Source organism: Panthera tigris, chromosome C2, assembly GCF_018350195.1.
Source record: "Panthera tigris isolate Pti1 chromosome C2, P.tigris_Pti1_mat1.1, whole genome shotgun sequence".
In the NCBI taxonomy this organism is placed as follows: Eukaryota; Metazoa; Chordata; class Mammalia; order Carnivora; family Felidae; genus Panthera; species Panthera tigris.
The window spans coordinates 61740515-61756749 of record NC_056668.1 but is presented as its reverse complement, the minus strand read 5'-3'; the positions used below and the strand labels follow the sequence as shown (position 1 = coordinate 61756749).

Sequence of the window (16235 nt, the reverse complement as noted above, 5' to 3'; positions counted from 1 at the left end):
GAGCTGAAGCTACTTGCTACAGACAAGACTAGCAGGTACACATAAGGGTCAGCAATGAATCCCCACAATAATCTTAATTTCTGAGTTTAATCTCAGAACATGGTAATGAAGCAGAGATGACCCAAAATGGTTAATAATTTAAAAATATTTAAATTTGGGGCGACTGGGTGGCTCAGTCGGTTGAGCGGCCGACTTCGGCTCAGGTCACGATCTCACGGTCCGTGAGTTCGAGCCCCGCATCGGACTCTGTGCTGACTGCTCAGAGCCTGGAGCCTGTTTCGGATTCTGTGTCTCTCTCTCTCTCTCTGACCCTCCCCCGTTCATGCTCTGTCTCTGTCTGTCTCAAAAATAAATAAACGTTAAAAAATTAAATAAATAAATAAATAAATAAATAATAAAAAATAAAAATATTTAAATTTGTTAACTAATTTGGCATATATTGTTTTTAATGTGTTTGCATAGTGTTCCTGGAATTCCTTATACTTAAAATAATATGATAAAGTCAGACTAAGAACTTCTGACTCCAGAGAGCCTACATTATTCCATCCTTTGCAATTCTTGATTTCACACACTAATGCTGGGAATGGACAACTTTAGGTCTTATTCCAAGAATATTTCCTTCTACATTTCATGATAGTGTGGTGGATTCAGTAAGGATTTTGTTTGTAGGGTTAAGTTTACACAGCAAACAGCATCAAAATAAAGGGCCAGCACATTGTTGAATACTTCTTTCCCATCCACATCTTGAGTCATTACATGTCTTACATGTCATGTAAGGGAGAGTCACAAATGTGAAAAATAATAAAAGTTAATTAAAAAGTAGCTTTCCAATTAAGAAAGGTTAATAATTTCCTTAAATCTCAAATTGCCCCAATTGAGTTGACTCTTCCTTATCTGTTCTGGATGTTACAGACCCATTTATGTAGAGAAAAAAAGAAAAAGACTAAGGTTAAATGATTTCTCCAGCATTAAATTAGGAAGCAACCAGGTTATAGCTTCCCCATTCACCATCATTTGTGTACAGATCTTCCTTGACTCATGGTGTGGTTACCTCCCAGTAAACCCAACATAAGTTGAAAATATCTTAAATCAAAAGTGCCTCACCTACCGTACATCTTACCTAGCCTATCCTACTTTAAGTGTACTCAAAACACTCACATTAGCCTACAGTTGGGCAAATTCACCTAACACAATGCCTATTTTATAATAAAGTATTAATGTCTTATATAATATATTGAATGCTGTACCAAAAATGAAAAACAGAATGGTTGTCAGCATATCGGTTGTCCACCCTCGTGATGGCATGGCTGATTAGGAGCTACAGCTCACTGCCACTGCCCTGCATCTTGAGAAAGTAACTGACCATATATCAGTAGCTGGGGATAAGATTTATATTCAATATTCAAAGTATGATTTCTACTAAAAGTGTATTGCTTTCACACTGTTGTAAAGTCAAGAAATTTTAAGTCAAAGCATTGTAATCTGGGGACTGTCTGTGCAAGATTATCTTGATGTATAATTATGGTACTAAAGTAACACAGTGGGGTGCCTGGGTGGCTCAGTCGGTTGAGCGCCCAACCACGGCTCAGGTCATGATCTCGCAGTTCGTGAGTTCGAGCCCCGCGTCGGGCTCTGTACTGACAGCCCAGAGCCTGGATCCTGCTTCAGATTCTGTGTCTCCCTCTCTCTCTGCCCCTTCCCCACTCATGCCCTGTCTCTCTCTGTCTCTCAAAAATGAATAAACGTTAAAAAATATATATAAAGTAACACAGCAAAGGGGCATGTTTCATTTACTACTAACTTATAACCACAGCATGACTAGACTTCATTGTGGTGTTTCTGTCATGAGCATGACTTACGATTCAGGGACTTTGCTGGTGGCAGTTAAGTGTCTATAAATTAAGATGCATATGCTTATAAAAAAACACCATTACACTGTAGACGTTTGCCATATGCTACCAGATATTTAAACCAAGAGACAGTGGTCTAACTCAGGGTTTGTCAGCTTCAGGCCTGTAGACATTTGGGGTATCTTTATTGTGGAGGTTGTCCTTTATCTTGAAGGATCTTTAGCAGCATCCTTAGCCTCTACCCACTCAATGCCACTAGCAACCTCCCCACTTCAGGTTGTGACAACAAAAAAATGTCTCCAGATTATTTCCAAATATCATCTGCAAGCATGATTTACCCCCACTTGAGAACCACTAATCTCACTGTTCTTTCTTAATTTTTAAAATAAATCTCTTACCTATCCAGTTCCACTGCCCTGATCCTTACAATTAAGTATGAGGATCAATAACTGGTAAAAGATTGAGCAAATGTTCTCACTTGTGATCAACGGATAAATACAAGATTATATTCTTCAGAAAGAAAGGAACCTTTGGATAAATTCTAATGGTAAATTGGTACATTTTTAGCAGTAATATTTGTTAAATATGAATAGATGTGCCTAGAGGCAATTGAACAGGCTTAAAATCTGGTAGATCTGTATCACCAGATTATATCATGGATATATTGTCAGTAAATATGCTATTAAGAAATCTATTGCTACAGATTGAATTTAGCATTTCTTTTCTGCCTCCAATTATAGTCATCGTTTTAGAAGCAGGCTTATACAGTATGAGTAGAGCTGTCGATGTACCTGTTTGTATAAATGTACATAATATGCTTGGTATAAAGTGTTTGCAGAGATCCGATGCTTGAGATTTTTATGGGTGCATTGATTTTTTGTGACAGTTTTATGGCTGCAGATATACGGAACGAGGAACATAAAAATGTGTTTGTTTGCCCTTCCTGTAATTTTTTCAAAGCTGATTTAAAAAACAAAAATCTCAAGCCCATAGGTAAGGTAAGTAACCCACGTGATATTTGCAGATTCATGGTTAAAGTGGGCAAGCCAGTAAACATTTATCTACTGCTTTATGTTTCTTTTTACTTTTTCACATGTGACATAGAGTATGTAATTCCCAGGGATGATGTTTCTTCATAATGGAAACAATGAGCATACACGTTTCTGTCCTTCACTTTTATGTTAATACCACACTCAATAATTCTCTGTAAATTTACCTTTGGATCTGATACTTTAAAAAAAAAAATATTTTGAGAGGGGTGGGAGAGAGAGAGAGACAGAGAGAGAGAGAATTCCTAGCAGGCTCCACGCGTTCAGTGCAGAGCTCATTACAAAACTCAATTCCACAAACTGTGAGGTCATGATCTGATCTGAAATCAGGAGTCTGACATAACTGAGTCTGACCGACTGAGCCACTCAGGCACCCCTGTATCTGATACTTTTAATTATTTCTTAAGAAATGTTAAAATAATTACCCATTCATCTGCACTTCTTAGATAATTAATAAATATTTGATACTTGTTAAATACCAGTTCGTTAAATTCAGTTTATTTATTCTACATTTCAGTGAGCGCCTACTGTGCACATGGTGGGTGTATGCTGTTAGGTCCCTTGAGAGCTCCATAGGTGAATCAGGAGGGTCACTGTCATTAATAAGCATACAAGGAAAGATAAGTGCAAATAATTCTAATGCAATGTGGAGTACAGTGAGGTCATAAGAAGAGCCAAATAAAAGGATGGGATACTAATAATAGAAGATTTCCTAGAGAGAGATGTATTATATCCCCATGTTCTCAGTTGCCTGCCAAAAAAATCCCACCTGAAGTGGAGGGACATTCTCTGCCCCTCTCTTCTTGGCACCAACACCCACTCTTTTAAAGGAGCAGTCCTTTCTAAATCCTGGAATGATTTGCAGCATTGTAAACTCCTGGAAGAAACACTCTATTAAATCTAAACAATACATAACACATATAGATTTTTAAAATACATCTCTTCACACGTTTCCAGCTGTAGCCATGGCTGATTTTGAAGATAAAGTCATTAAGTATCCATTTCTGAACTAGATTAGCTGGTATTGAAGCAGCATTCGAGGTGGGGTGGGGGGGGGGTAACTCATTATTATGTCATGATGGCATGGCATGAGAATTCTCATTTACTCTAGAGGAATGCCTAATGCACAGCTAAGCCAACTCACTTCCTATATGGGAGCACATGATGCTTGCTGGCCAGTCAGTGCATGCTGGGAACGTGGGTCTGCATTAAATTGGCATTTAACCATTTTTGAATAACTAGGTGCTCTGTGACTACTGTGTGTCACTAGTTATTTTCACTGAACAAAGATAAGTTCTACATGTTGAGATTATTTTGACTTTTTCAGTCTTTTCCTCTTGTGCACTTCTTATGGTTTGAAATAGTTACCACCTTAAATAAAAATATTAAAATTCTGAAAAGTTAAATTGGTTCTGAAACTATTATGTTTGCCGTTTTTCAGTATGAAAGTTTTGTAATGTTGTAAAAAGATTATTTTCTACTTTAGAGAGTCAATATATTTACTTTGAAACCACTGGCTACATTAAAAAAAAAAAACCTTAAATATCTGGAGGAGTCGTTTACCTTTTAAAAATACTACATTGTTGGGAAACCTGACTGGCTCAGGGAATGGAGCATATGACTCTTGCTTGACCTCAGGGTTGTGAGTTCAAGCTCCCCATTGGGTGTGGAGCTTACATAAAATAAAAATTAAAAACAAATACTACATAGCCAAGATGTACATTAGTATCTTGGGTAACCATACTAAGTTAGTAAAAAGTGTGAGTGTATATATGTGTGTATATATACATATATGTGTGTGTGTTTATTTGTAAGTAAAAGGTAAATTTTGAAAACAAATGTAAGAAGAAACATAATGTAAAAATAAGACGTTATATAGATTGTCATAGCAAATTTTCATATAATATATTGTTTTGGTAGATGCACTTTTATGGGTCTGGCAATTTTGCTATAATAGTCAATTACTTCTTTAGGTAAGATAGATCTGAATATTGTCAGAGAATAGTTTGGAATAATGATCTATGTGATAATTTTAACTTTCCCATGGATAAAAATTGCTAAAATGTCCAGAGGACCCTAAACACCTGACTTAGAACCTCTACCTTGTGCTCATAAGGAAATTTGTCCAATTCATTTGTGGATGCCGTAGGGTTTGGGAGAGGGAAGTGTAAAAGAGGTAATCGTCTGTCCTCCTCCCTGTGCGTGTGATGCTGTCACTTTAACAAGAGGCATTTATCAATACCTAAGATTACATAACATAAATTTTTGGAAGCGCCTAAATGAATAGGGCAAAATATCTATCTTTAATTGATTTGTAGGCCATATCTATGTAAAATATGTTGTATCGTCTTTTTTTTTCCAAATTGAACATATTAGGGCCATATTTGGGGCTAGACATTATTCAGAGTACCTCCCTATGATGTAGCATATCTGTTTCCTGGTGTGTTGAGCTGCCTAGATGAGAAAAGTGCAAGGAGGTACATGATAAAGGTTTAAAATGCATTTACAGAGGTCAATTTCCATTCTTCTCAGTAGGAAAGAAGAACACAGTAAATCCATATCAATAACTTCATTTATGATATAGAAATGCAGCAAAGCAGCCTATTAACTCATAAATGATTCTCATTTAAGAAGTGCCACAAATACCATGAAGGACAGAGAAATGATGACACAAAATAGTAGAACAGGAAAAGTACAATCAGGTCTGGAAAGAAGCATCAAGCCTCCATGAAGTTAGCTTTGTACTCCATCATGGAGAAATTCTAAATTATCAAGCACTTATAATTAATCCCAACAATATCTTCATGGCAGAGACCCATATTGGGTAACAGAGATACCAAATGATGATTTCATCTACTTATGTTTATGAAAATAAATAAATGCAGAAGAAAAGAGACACCTGCATATCATGGAATTCAAGTCATTAAATAAAATTCTCGTGTTAAATAAAATATTAAGTTCACTTAAAAATGATGGGATAAGGGGGTCTTTTGAACGATAGGTGAGGTATTTTAAAAGGATTCAGCATTTCTGCTTTTAAGCAAGATGGGTTGGCCTCTGTATAGGTACTGTAGACAGCCTGTAGATAAGGCATTAATTTCCTATCTATGCATAGGTACAGAATCTCTACAACTGGCTTTTTTGACCTAAGAGAAAACCTGGATTGGGCTCAGCTCGGAAAATAAAGAACATGGTATTTTAATTGTTCTGCTGTCATGCTCCTGGCTTCTTCTCTATCCCTCATGCCTCAGAGTGCTGAGCAGATGGCTCTACAGTTGTGAACAGGGTCTGGGACAATCTCCCTGTGGGGCAGACATAAATCTTGCCAAAGGGATACAGAGAGAAGATTGTTGCTCAATTTTTCCATTTCCTGATTCTTGCTGAAATTGAAGGGGAAAACTATATTCCCCATGAAGCATTTTAAAAATTTTTTTTTAATGTTTATTTATTTTTGAGAGAGAGAAAGAGAGAGACAAAGACAGAGTGTGAGCTGGGGAAGGGTCAGAGAGAGGGGGACACAGAATCCGAAGTGGGCTTCAGGCTCTGAGCTGTCAGCACAGAGCCCGACTTGGGGCTCGAACTCATAAGCCACGAGATCATGATCTGGGGTGAAATCAGACGCCCAACCAACTGAGCCACCCAGGTGCCCCTCCCCATGAAGCATTTACCCCTTCTCAATGGAGAATCCATTGATTCTCCAGATTCTTTGCCTCTTTCTCGAAAGTTTCAGAAAGAGATCCTGTTAGGCTTTTAAAAATAAGTATTTATTAAAATAAACATTTTTTCCCCTTCATCTTTCATAGAATAGGAACCATGGAACTGGTTTATTCATCTCCCATAAAATATTGAACTCATTCTGATGTGTCGAAATGCTGGTAGCAAGCTGTTTTGCCAGCAGACAACCTGCTGCCCTCAGCAGCTGGAACCAGACATAGGCAAGAAGATGCTAGCTTTGATTTCCCTGACACAATACCTTTCTTCTTACCTTTGGACCTGTTCACACACTTCTCACTCCTGGGAGAGGGCATTCCAAACCTGTAAGAATCCAAAGCAAATTCTGAAATCTAGTCTAATTTCTATAGCAGTGGGGCATGATTTAAATCTACCATCACACTCTTGTGGAAATTTAGGAAATACTTATGAAAGAATTCATACAATTCAAAACTCAGGAAATGTGCCACATTATCACTTGTCAAATTATGTTACTAAAACAGATGGAGTTTTGCGTGAATGACCTTCTCCTAGACAAGAAGAAGAAAATCCAGTGGGAAGTCAATACCTATCTAAATTTATTTGCCTGCATTTTTTTCATACTGATTGTTTATGGCTAAACTGAGTCTAATATAATTACATCCATCCACTGAATGGTAAATAGATCTTAGGATAAATAGTGACAATACATAGGACTCTAAGAAATGGCATGGCAATAATTCATCCTGTATATAATTATTGTTCTTCATTGGTCTTATTGAAGGCAATGTGGAGAATGAATGCAGATACAGGTATGGCTAAGTTTCTAATGTTGTTATTCTGCTCTACCAGGTGCGTTGTAGAAGACAAGAACTCAAAGGTGGCCTGGTTGAACCGTTCTGGCATCATTTTTGCTGGGCATGACAAATGGTCTCTGGACCCTCGGGTTGAGCTGGAGAAACGCCATTCTCTGGAATACAGCCTCCGAATCCAGAAGGTGGATGTCTATGATGAGGGCTCCTATACTTGCTCGGTTCAGACACAGCATGAGCCCAAGACCTCCCAAGTTTACTTGATCGTGCAAGGTAAGAAAAGGTGGGATAGGTAGGTGGTAAGGGAGAGGTGAGAGAAAAAAATTAACATGATGTATAAAATATTTGCAAAACCCTTTCTGAAAAAACCTTTCACATGCAATTTTGTGTTTAAGTATCTATTTTTTCTCTAAAAGGATAGACTTAAAATGAAAGGACTAAGGAGAAAGAGGAATCTTGCCACTGTGAGCCAGTACTCTTGGTAAGAATATTTTCTTCTAGCCCTGAGTATAAAAGCACATAGCAAAGGCTATGGCTGTTGAAATAATTTGGAACTAAGTAACAAGAACACAGACAATGCTTAGAACCATGTGAAGTCCACTTCATCAACTTTTAGGTACTGGATGACTCTTGCTGAAGGCTTGGTTTTTATCTTCAGCATAAAGAATATTACTAATTATCTGTTCTTGTGATAGTAAGTATAATTTGGAAATAAAAATTTTCAGGGGCCTGATATCCTCTCAGCTGGCCAGCTTTCTTTGTAATTTATATCTCCATTTAATGGTAAGTTATTTGTGAGCAAATCTAATGACAAGGATTTGCAAAGTTATTGGGGACAATCTGCTTCTAGACTGGGGTTCCTAAGGGCACATCTGAGTCATGGTTTTATAGGACAAAAACCGTAAGTGGCGTACACATGCCCCCAAACTATAGCTCTCATGGGTCCCTTTCTCATAATTGCAGAATGAGAACAAAGCTGATCAGCTGCACAGTTTTATTGCAAGCGAAGTCAAACCACTAGCAGTTCCAATCCATCTATCAGAAAAGATCTAAGCACTAACAAATATTAGGGCTGTGTTCATGTATTCTTGATTTACAATTTTATGTAAATTTAATGCAAATTAGGCATGGCCCTAGGGCTCCTGTCAGGATTCCAGTGCAGTCAGTGGTGTGGGAAAGTTTGACTGTAGCTTCTATTAATGTGTTATGGAATTGATTATTGCAGCATTTAAATTATTGCTCTCCCAACTCCTCTGATTAATAGATTGAAACTGGAGTAAAATACATCAGAGACTGCCTGGTCCAGAGGTGGTTTAGTCATGTGACCTCTATCTTGGTCCATTTGCGATGGCTGACAGCTTCATTTTATTGCTTGTAAAAAACATGTCTACGGACTTGCAAATTTCCTATCATAGTCAAAGCATAGAATGTTTTCCTCGTGGTTTGGTACAGAGTGCTCGAGCTCCATAACATGGTACATCAGGGCTTGGATCTCAGGCAGCCCATTTAAACGTGTAAACATAACCAGAGATGTGTAAATACGTAAATGGGTTAATTTACCAGCTCCCTCAAAACCACAAGCACACATATATTCTCTCTCTGTGTCTCTCTGTCTCTGTCTTTCTGACTCTTTCTCTCATGCACACACACACACCTGCCTCAAAATAAAAATAGTTCTACCATATGCAATGGCAGAGGAAGCCTAGATACCTAGTTTTATGGCCAGCTCCATATTACATTATGAGATTCCTACACAATTTTAATACCTTTATAGCCTTTAATGTCATTGGAAAGCCCTAGACACCACAACTGGAAAAGTGTATGTGTATTATACTAAGTAAAATTGGGCAATTTGAGTATTATATTCCTTGGATTCTAGGTGAGGAAACAGAATTTCCTTAAATTTAAGTTACTTGCTCCAGGTCACATAGAGAATTCAGGGAGTAAGTTGGAGCCAAGCAGGCCAGGAATCAAATCTGAAGCACTTTCTACTGGAAGGGAATTTTTTTGATAGCTTTAAGAACTAATAGATTTATGTTTAAATCAGCTGTTAGCACCAAATGCTCCATGTCCTTCCCCCCCCCCATTTTTTTCTTACTTATCTGCATACATTTTAGTTATGAACTAAATGTGCTAATCCTGAGAGGGTTAGAGGTGCAGCATAAGTGAAATTAACTTAAATTATCTTAATATTAAGTGATGGAAAAGAATCTACTAAGTGCCATGTACTTTTATTCTGTTGTGTAGGAGAAATTTTTGTCTACCCTTTACCATTCTTCTAATGGTCTAAGAATTAAATTGACATGAAATAGATTAACAGAAAAAATAAAATTTAATTTCATATATATGGGAAATCCACATAAACATGAGAGTACAAAGACAGCCAGGTAAAATGAGTTTGTCTCAGAATGGGCTAAAGAGAATGGGCTGCTGGACTGAGAAGAAAATGGAAGGAAAGCAATTCACAGGAAAATGAAAAAGAGTCAATGTTTGGTAGCAAATATTACTGGGCCATTCAGAAACAATGGGACATAGAGAGGTCGTTGATCAACAGTGCTTACAAGGTTCCTCCTTATTGACCACACCTAGTTCATATTATACTGTAGTTATTTATGGTGATAGCTCTCTTGCTGGAGCAGATCCTCCACCTAATTTTTTTTAAGCAATTAGGGGGAAGGTCAACATTTCTTCCCAAGTCTTTAGGTCTGGATTATTTTCAATTCCAATAATCTGCATGCCAAAGGTACACATTTTGGTGCAATTCTTTCTGAAAGCTGTAGTTCTTTGTCCCATTTGATTCTAATAAAATTATTATTAATTAGATGTTAATAACTTTATTAAAAATGTGCAAAAGCTTAAACTTCAGAGACAATAAGGAGTCTGCCCAAGGCTGCCTGTTCTCTTAGGACAGGGTTTCAAACCCGTATCTATGTGATTTAAGATATTATTGTATTTTTTTAAATCACATTGCTGTGGAAAAAATAAGGAGCAGCAAAGCCTATACTTATAAGAAATATGAAGAATGGATCTTCTCCTCCTTGAGACTGAGTCGTGAAGGGGGATTTTTCTGACAAACTATATGGACGTTGCCATTTTATATCTTGCACCAGATGGCTGATCCACTTACCCTTAGGGCATTAAATGTGGTGATTATATCAGTGGTTCCATCTCCCGTGCTGCTTGTTCGTACTGTTTCCTCTGCTTCCTACTCTGTGCCTCAACCCTATGTGTTCATCACATCAAAGAATCTGTTTCTAGGTATAGCTGCCACTCTTCTTCCCTCCAACCCCATCGCACCTTCCTTCAAAATGTAAGAGTCTTTCGAATTTTTCAAATTCTGCCTTGCTCACTCTCCATAGTTTCTGTGAATCCAATTTAACTACCCATTAAATAAATACTGCATTCTTTTTCCTTGCTTAATGGTGAGGCCACCTTTAGCTCTAAGTTGCTATGAGATATCAGTAAAGAATAGCAGTCAAGAATGTGGGCCTTGAAGTCATACTTCCTGCTTCGTATCTCAGTTTTCTTTCTTTCTACTTAAATAATTTTGGTGATAAACTACTTTGTTTCTCTAAGGCTCAGTTTTGTCATGTGTAAAATAGAGATAAAATTCAAATTTTAAGTCTGCCTAAGCCTATTGTAAGGATTAAATTAGATGATCTATGTAAGTGCCTAGCCCTGTGTCTGGATATCGTGTGTTTTCTTTCACCCATTAAGATGATAATAATGGTGACTGGTGACGGTGATGATGGTGTTATGATAACCATGTTGCTGCTGCTGCTCCAGTATTTGTCAGAAGGCTCACTTTTGCCCTGGGGGTACTACCCAGAATCTAACAGCTGCTTCCATGTATTGCCTGTTACCCTTGTGATAGGCTCTTTCAGCTTTTATTTTAGATCCCTCCCATCCATTTTCCTCAGTTGTCCTTTTCCTTAGCATTCAGTCTTTGGCTTTACTTATTTAGGATTCTAAAAGGCTTCTTAAACCAACATCACTTTTAAATTCTTAGTTACATTTATTAAGAATATTTAAGGAGAAAATTCAGCATGCTTCAGCAACACTTGGAGGGTTTGCTAAATTTTAGATTGGTGAAACTCCCCAGAATTTCTGATTAAGTAGTTCTGGGGACAGGGGCTAATATGCATTTCTAACGTATTCTCAGATAATAATGATGATGCTGGTATAAGGACCACACTTTGAGAACCACTAATTTAGAAGAATTGTATACCTTAAGAACATCTGGGGAAATATTCATTCGTAATTTCATTTAATTTCAGATAGTGTTGTACCCCCAAATACTCCTAAAGTGTTACACGCCCCCCCCCAAATACTCCTAAGATACTGCAATGATATCCCTGGGCATAAGATAGACGATAGGTAGATTGACAAAAACCTCACATTTCATGGTAATATCTTAGGCCCTCCAAAACTGCTTACCTAGCTTAGTTTTGTCGAAAGAAATTCTCCTCTCTTCCAAAACTGTCCATTTTCAGGTATCGAGGCTGAAAAGAAAATGTTGAGACATAAAAACCACTCTAGATTTCAAAAATCTCAACTTTATAAATTTTTAAGTATTTATACTTTATGTTTCTCAGGTTTTGTTTTCTCAATTCCTTTTCTATGTATCAGCACCATATTAGTGACTATTTAACATCTCCCACATTTTTCTCTAAGTTTTTATCAGTTCATGAGGGTCATTACACATAAAATATCCAGTGTTGAAATAAATATGCTGCATGGTTCACTAAACTCAATATTCAGCTAAATGACATCTCTACACACCTTCCTCATGAGATATACAGGTGAAAGTTTTGCATCAGCAAATATACAAATCAGTAATGATCTCTGGGTTGACTTGTGATTAGTGATATTAAATGTTGCATCTGTGGAAGCAATGAACATTCAAATATGAACATACATTTGAGATACTTAATGAATGGTGGGACTCATATCTAAAGGCAGATATTTTGGTTTCCACACCACTTTCTTTATAGATTCTGAGACAAAAGATTAAGAAAGAAAACATCACTATTAACGTTAATAAAATAAACAGAGCACTTTGACACATTTCCTATTAATAATGTATTTTTCTTCTAGAAAGGTTATCCACCTATGGTGTGTTTTATCTGATCATGCCACAGATGAAGGCACTTGCATTTACAACGTTTCTCTTTGTGTGATCCTCACTTAACCTACAATAAAGTCAACATTTTGGTTTATTATACTAGTCAAAATATAGATTCCTGTGAACCATTCCCAGAACAATTGAACCAGAATCCCTGGGAATACAGCCAAAATTTGCAAATACACTGCGTTCTGCAGATGATTCAGATATTTGTGAAAAACCAAGATCTACTATGCTAGGGATCTAAGCAATTAATGAGAGGAATTTGCTACTGCCTGCTTGCTCATTTTCCTATATAACACAGCATCAAATTGTGTCTAAAGTTCTGTGGAGCAGGTACTAGAGCCTTATAATAGAAAAATAAAATAAAATAAAATAAAATAAAATAAAATAAAATAAAATAAAATAAAATAAAGTAAAATAACCTATGTACTTCTAGAAAACAGATGTCCTTGAGTGCTGGGAATAGTGGCCCCCAGAGTGCAAATTTTTTTAACTATAACATTAAGAATCTCCATGTATATGTAAATACAAAGGATACCCTAACATGACAGGATTTTTAAAATGTGAGACTTATTTTTAAATATCCCATTCACCATCCCTTACTACATTAATCATATTTTCAAATTTTTATTACATTATTCTTGAGCCAGCTATCCATACAAGAATGGTAATTTCCATGTTGTATCTTTTGCTTTCTTTTCATGCTATTCTAATTTGATTACTGGTGTTTTAGAAATGGCCTCATCTGCATATAATAACATTGAGGATATGTTTTTTTAATTGGTTTTTGAAATGTATTTCTAAGTTAATATTTAAATTTCACTGTAATATTAAATACAACGTCAGACATTTTTCTCACCACTGTGACTCAAGTCATATACATTGGTTCTGAGAATCTATTACTTGTAAGGAAATTTATTGCATAATTACCTTAATTAAACCAATATAATTATGGGAAAAATATGAAGGTGGGACTTCCTTTTAAGACCATGTTTGGCCTTTTTTTTTTCCTTTTTCGAATCCACACACTTAAAAAGCCCAATTTCTTGTACCTCATTAATTTTAGAATATCTATATTGACTTCCAACTGTAATGTCCATAGATTCCCTTTTAATTTAATAATTAAAAATTCAAATATTAGAAACACAAACTTATTTTTTTTCATGAATATTAGTCTAGAACTTATTGTTTCTAAGATTTAAATTCTTAGAAGCATTTTAAATCCTATTAAACATTCTAATTCTGATCTAAACGTATTACCCAGAACTCCAAGCAAGTGTCCTTTTTATATCTCATAATCTATTTTTTTTTCCCTTCTTTCATTACAGTGTTTCCCTTTTATCCCAAGTTTTTTTTTTTTTTCCCATAGTTTTATTTACCCACAGTCAACTGTGGTTTGGAAACAGATGATCCTCCTTCTGACACATAGTCAGAAGGTCAATAGTAGCCTAACACTACATCACAATGCCTGTGTAATTCACCTCACTTCATGTCATCACATAGGTATTTTATCATCTCATATTATCACAAAAAGGATAAGTATAAGAGAATAATTTATATGAGGGAGAGAGAGAGAGACCACATTCTCATAACTTTTATTATAGTATATTGTTATAGTTGTTCTATTTTATTATTAGCTATTGTTTTAATCTCTTCCTGTGCCTAATTTATAAATTAAACTTTATCATAAGTGTGTATGTATATATGTATGTATGTATAAGAAAAAACATAATGCATGTAAGGTTTGGTACTATCCATGATTTCAGGCATCCACTGGGGGTCTTGGAATGTATCTCCTGCAAATTAAGAAGGGGACTACTGTACTTACTTTATTCTCCTTTCCCTTCCATCTTTCTTCTTTCCTTTCTTTAATTAGCATTATGTTGCATTGATTATTTTTTCAGTAACTTAACATTGCCTACAAAAATTCATGTAAAATATTTGCTACTGCATTCCAATTGAACTTAGCCTGGAGCTCTTTACATTTTTAAAGCAATCTAATAAAGAATTTTAAATCTTCTTCAGTTGGATTTGATCTAGGGTTAATTCTGTTGGTTATTGAGAATCTTGATGATTAACTGGAATTCTTATTTGGAGTTTCTATGCTGAAGTGTGCTATTTTTCCTACTCCTCAGCTTAATTTTTTAGACAATATAGCCTCTTGATTGGCTATTAAAAGGCCAGGTTCTGACTATTAGGACATCAGTATCTACATTAGCCATCAGAAAGGTGATGTAATATAGGAAGAAGTGAAAGTTTGGGGCTAAAATATTTGTGAATAGTACTTTATTGGGGAGTAGAAATTTTTATTTACCTTTCAAAGTTCTTCTAGTTAATCTAAGAATCATATTGGATGAAACAAATTAGCAAGAGAAAAACAAATGTTTAACAACATGTATACCTTCTGTATACATACAAGAGACCCAATAATACTGAGTAACTCCCCAAAATGCCCAAAGCCATCACATTGAATGCCATCCTCGGCTTATGACAAAAGGTGTTGTCAGTGGGGAGCCAGTTGTGGAAGGTTACCAGGAAAAGCACAGTAAACCAGAGTTAAGATTGCTGTGCAGATCTAAGTCATGCCTTCTATACTAATAAGAGTTTCTAGAGATTTAGAATCACCCCCCTCTTCCTGGTACATCAAAAGAGACACCCATAAAAATGGAGATTTTCCTTACAAATGTAAATGTCTCTTACAAAAAGATAACTTCTACTCAGTTTTCAGAGCTTCTATTTTGTTTGCGGTTTTAAGTTGATATTCCACCTGTGGGAAGGATTCAAATTTCATTTAAGTCAAGCCCATCCACTCAAAATTAATTACTATCCCCAAGTTCTCTATATGTATCTGCAGTCCACCTTTTAGACATGAAATTAAATCAACTATTTACATCCACATGCTTTCTGTTCTAACCTGCATTTGTCCTTCCTGAAGATGACAAAACAATACGGGAATAGAGACAAAGTTATTTTAGAACCCAGAGTTGGCTCCATGTAAAAACCCAAACTCCATGAAAAGAAGAAAGCCACCTGAAGACAGATGCCAATAAATGATCAGCTATATTCAAATCTTGAATCATTATACAATTATACTAATTTTAATGCATTATGGTCAGAATTTAATGTTGATTAGGATGATTTTGGGAGTGGAGATTCATTCCATTTTGGAACTGCATATGCTAGTTTAGATACATCCAATGTATACTACAAGTTATTTTCCTTACATTTACATAATATCACATGGGACAATTTACAGATGTGCTAGTTTTTACACAGATATTTTACCTATTAAGATAAGGATAGCTACCTTTACAAATATCCTAAATAGTACTGTAAGCTACCCTAAACTTATGTTTTCTATACATTACCAAAAACAAAACAAAAAAAACCTGTGTACTTTTAAAAATAATAAAGGCAACTTTTTGAATTAATGTATTTAACAGTCAAGAAAAATGGCATATATATATTTATATATATTTTAAGACAGAGGTACTTTCATTGTTTTAAGCTTGCTCTATTAGGTAACATTTATTTTTTGCACATTGAGATGATTTGGGTTGTCTTTTTTTTTTTAAGATCTGTGTTCATTTATTTAATGTTTATTCATTTTTGAGAAAGAGAGAGAGATAGAGCATGAGTGGGAAGGGGCAGAGAGATACAGAGGGAGACACAGAATCTGAAGCAGCCTCCAGGCTCCAAGCTGTAC

At 35.9% G+C, this 16235-nt stretch overlaps 1 protein-coding gene across 4 annotated transcripts in view; it reads left to right on the top strand.

Moving 5' to 3' along the window:
* The window catches only part of LOC102957482 (limbic system associated membrane protein), a 649275-nt gene that overhangs the window by 339328 nt on the left and 293712 nt on the right, over positions 1–16235 (top strand). For 3 of the 4 annotated variants that reach the window (XM_007098641.3, XM_007098640.3, XM_042999166.1), the window contains exon 2: positions 7442–7674. In XM_007098641.3, the coding sequence (XP_007098703.1) occupies positions 7442–7674 (233 nt within the window). Of the gene's footprint in view, positions 1–4056; positions 4097–7441; positions 7675–16235 lie in introns of those variants that run through there. The other variant, XM_042999167.1, reaches the window with a different exon arrangement.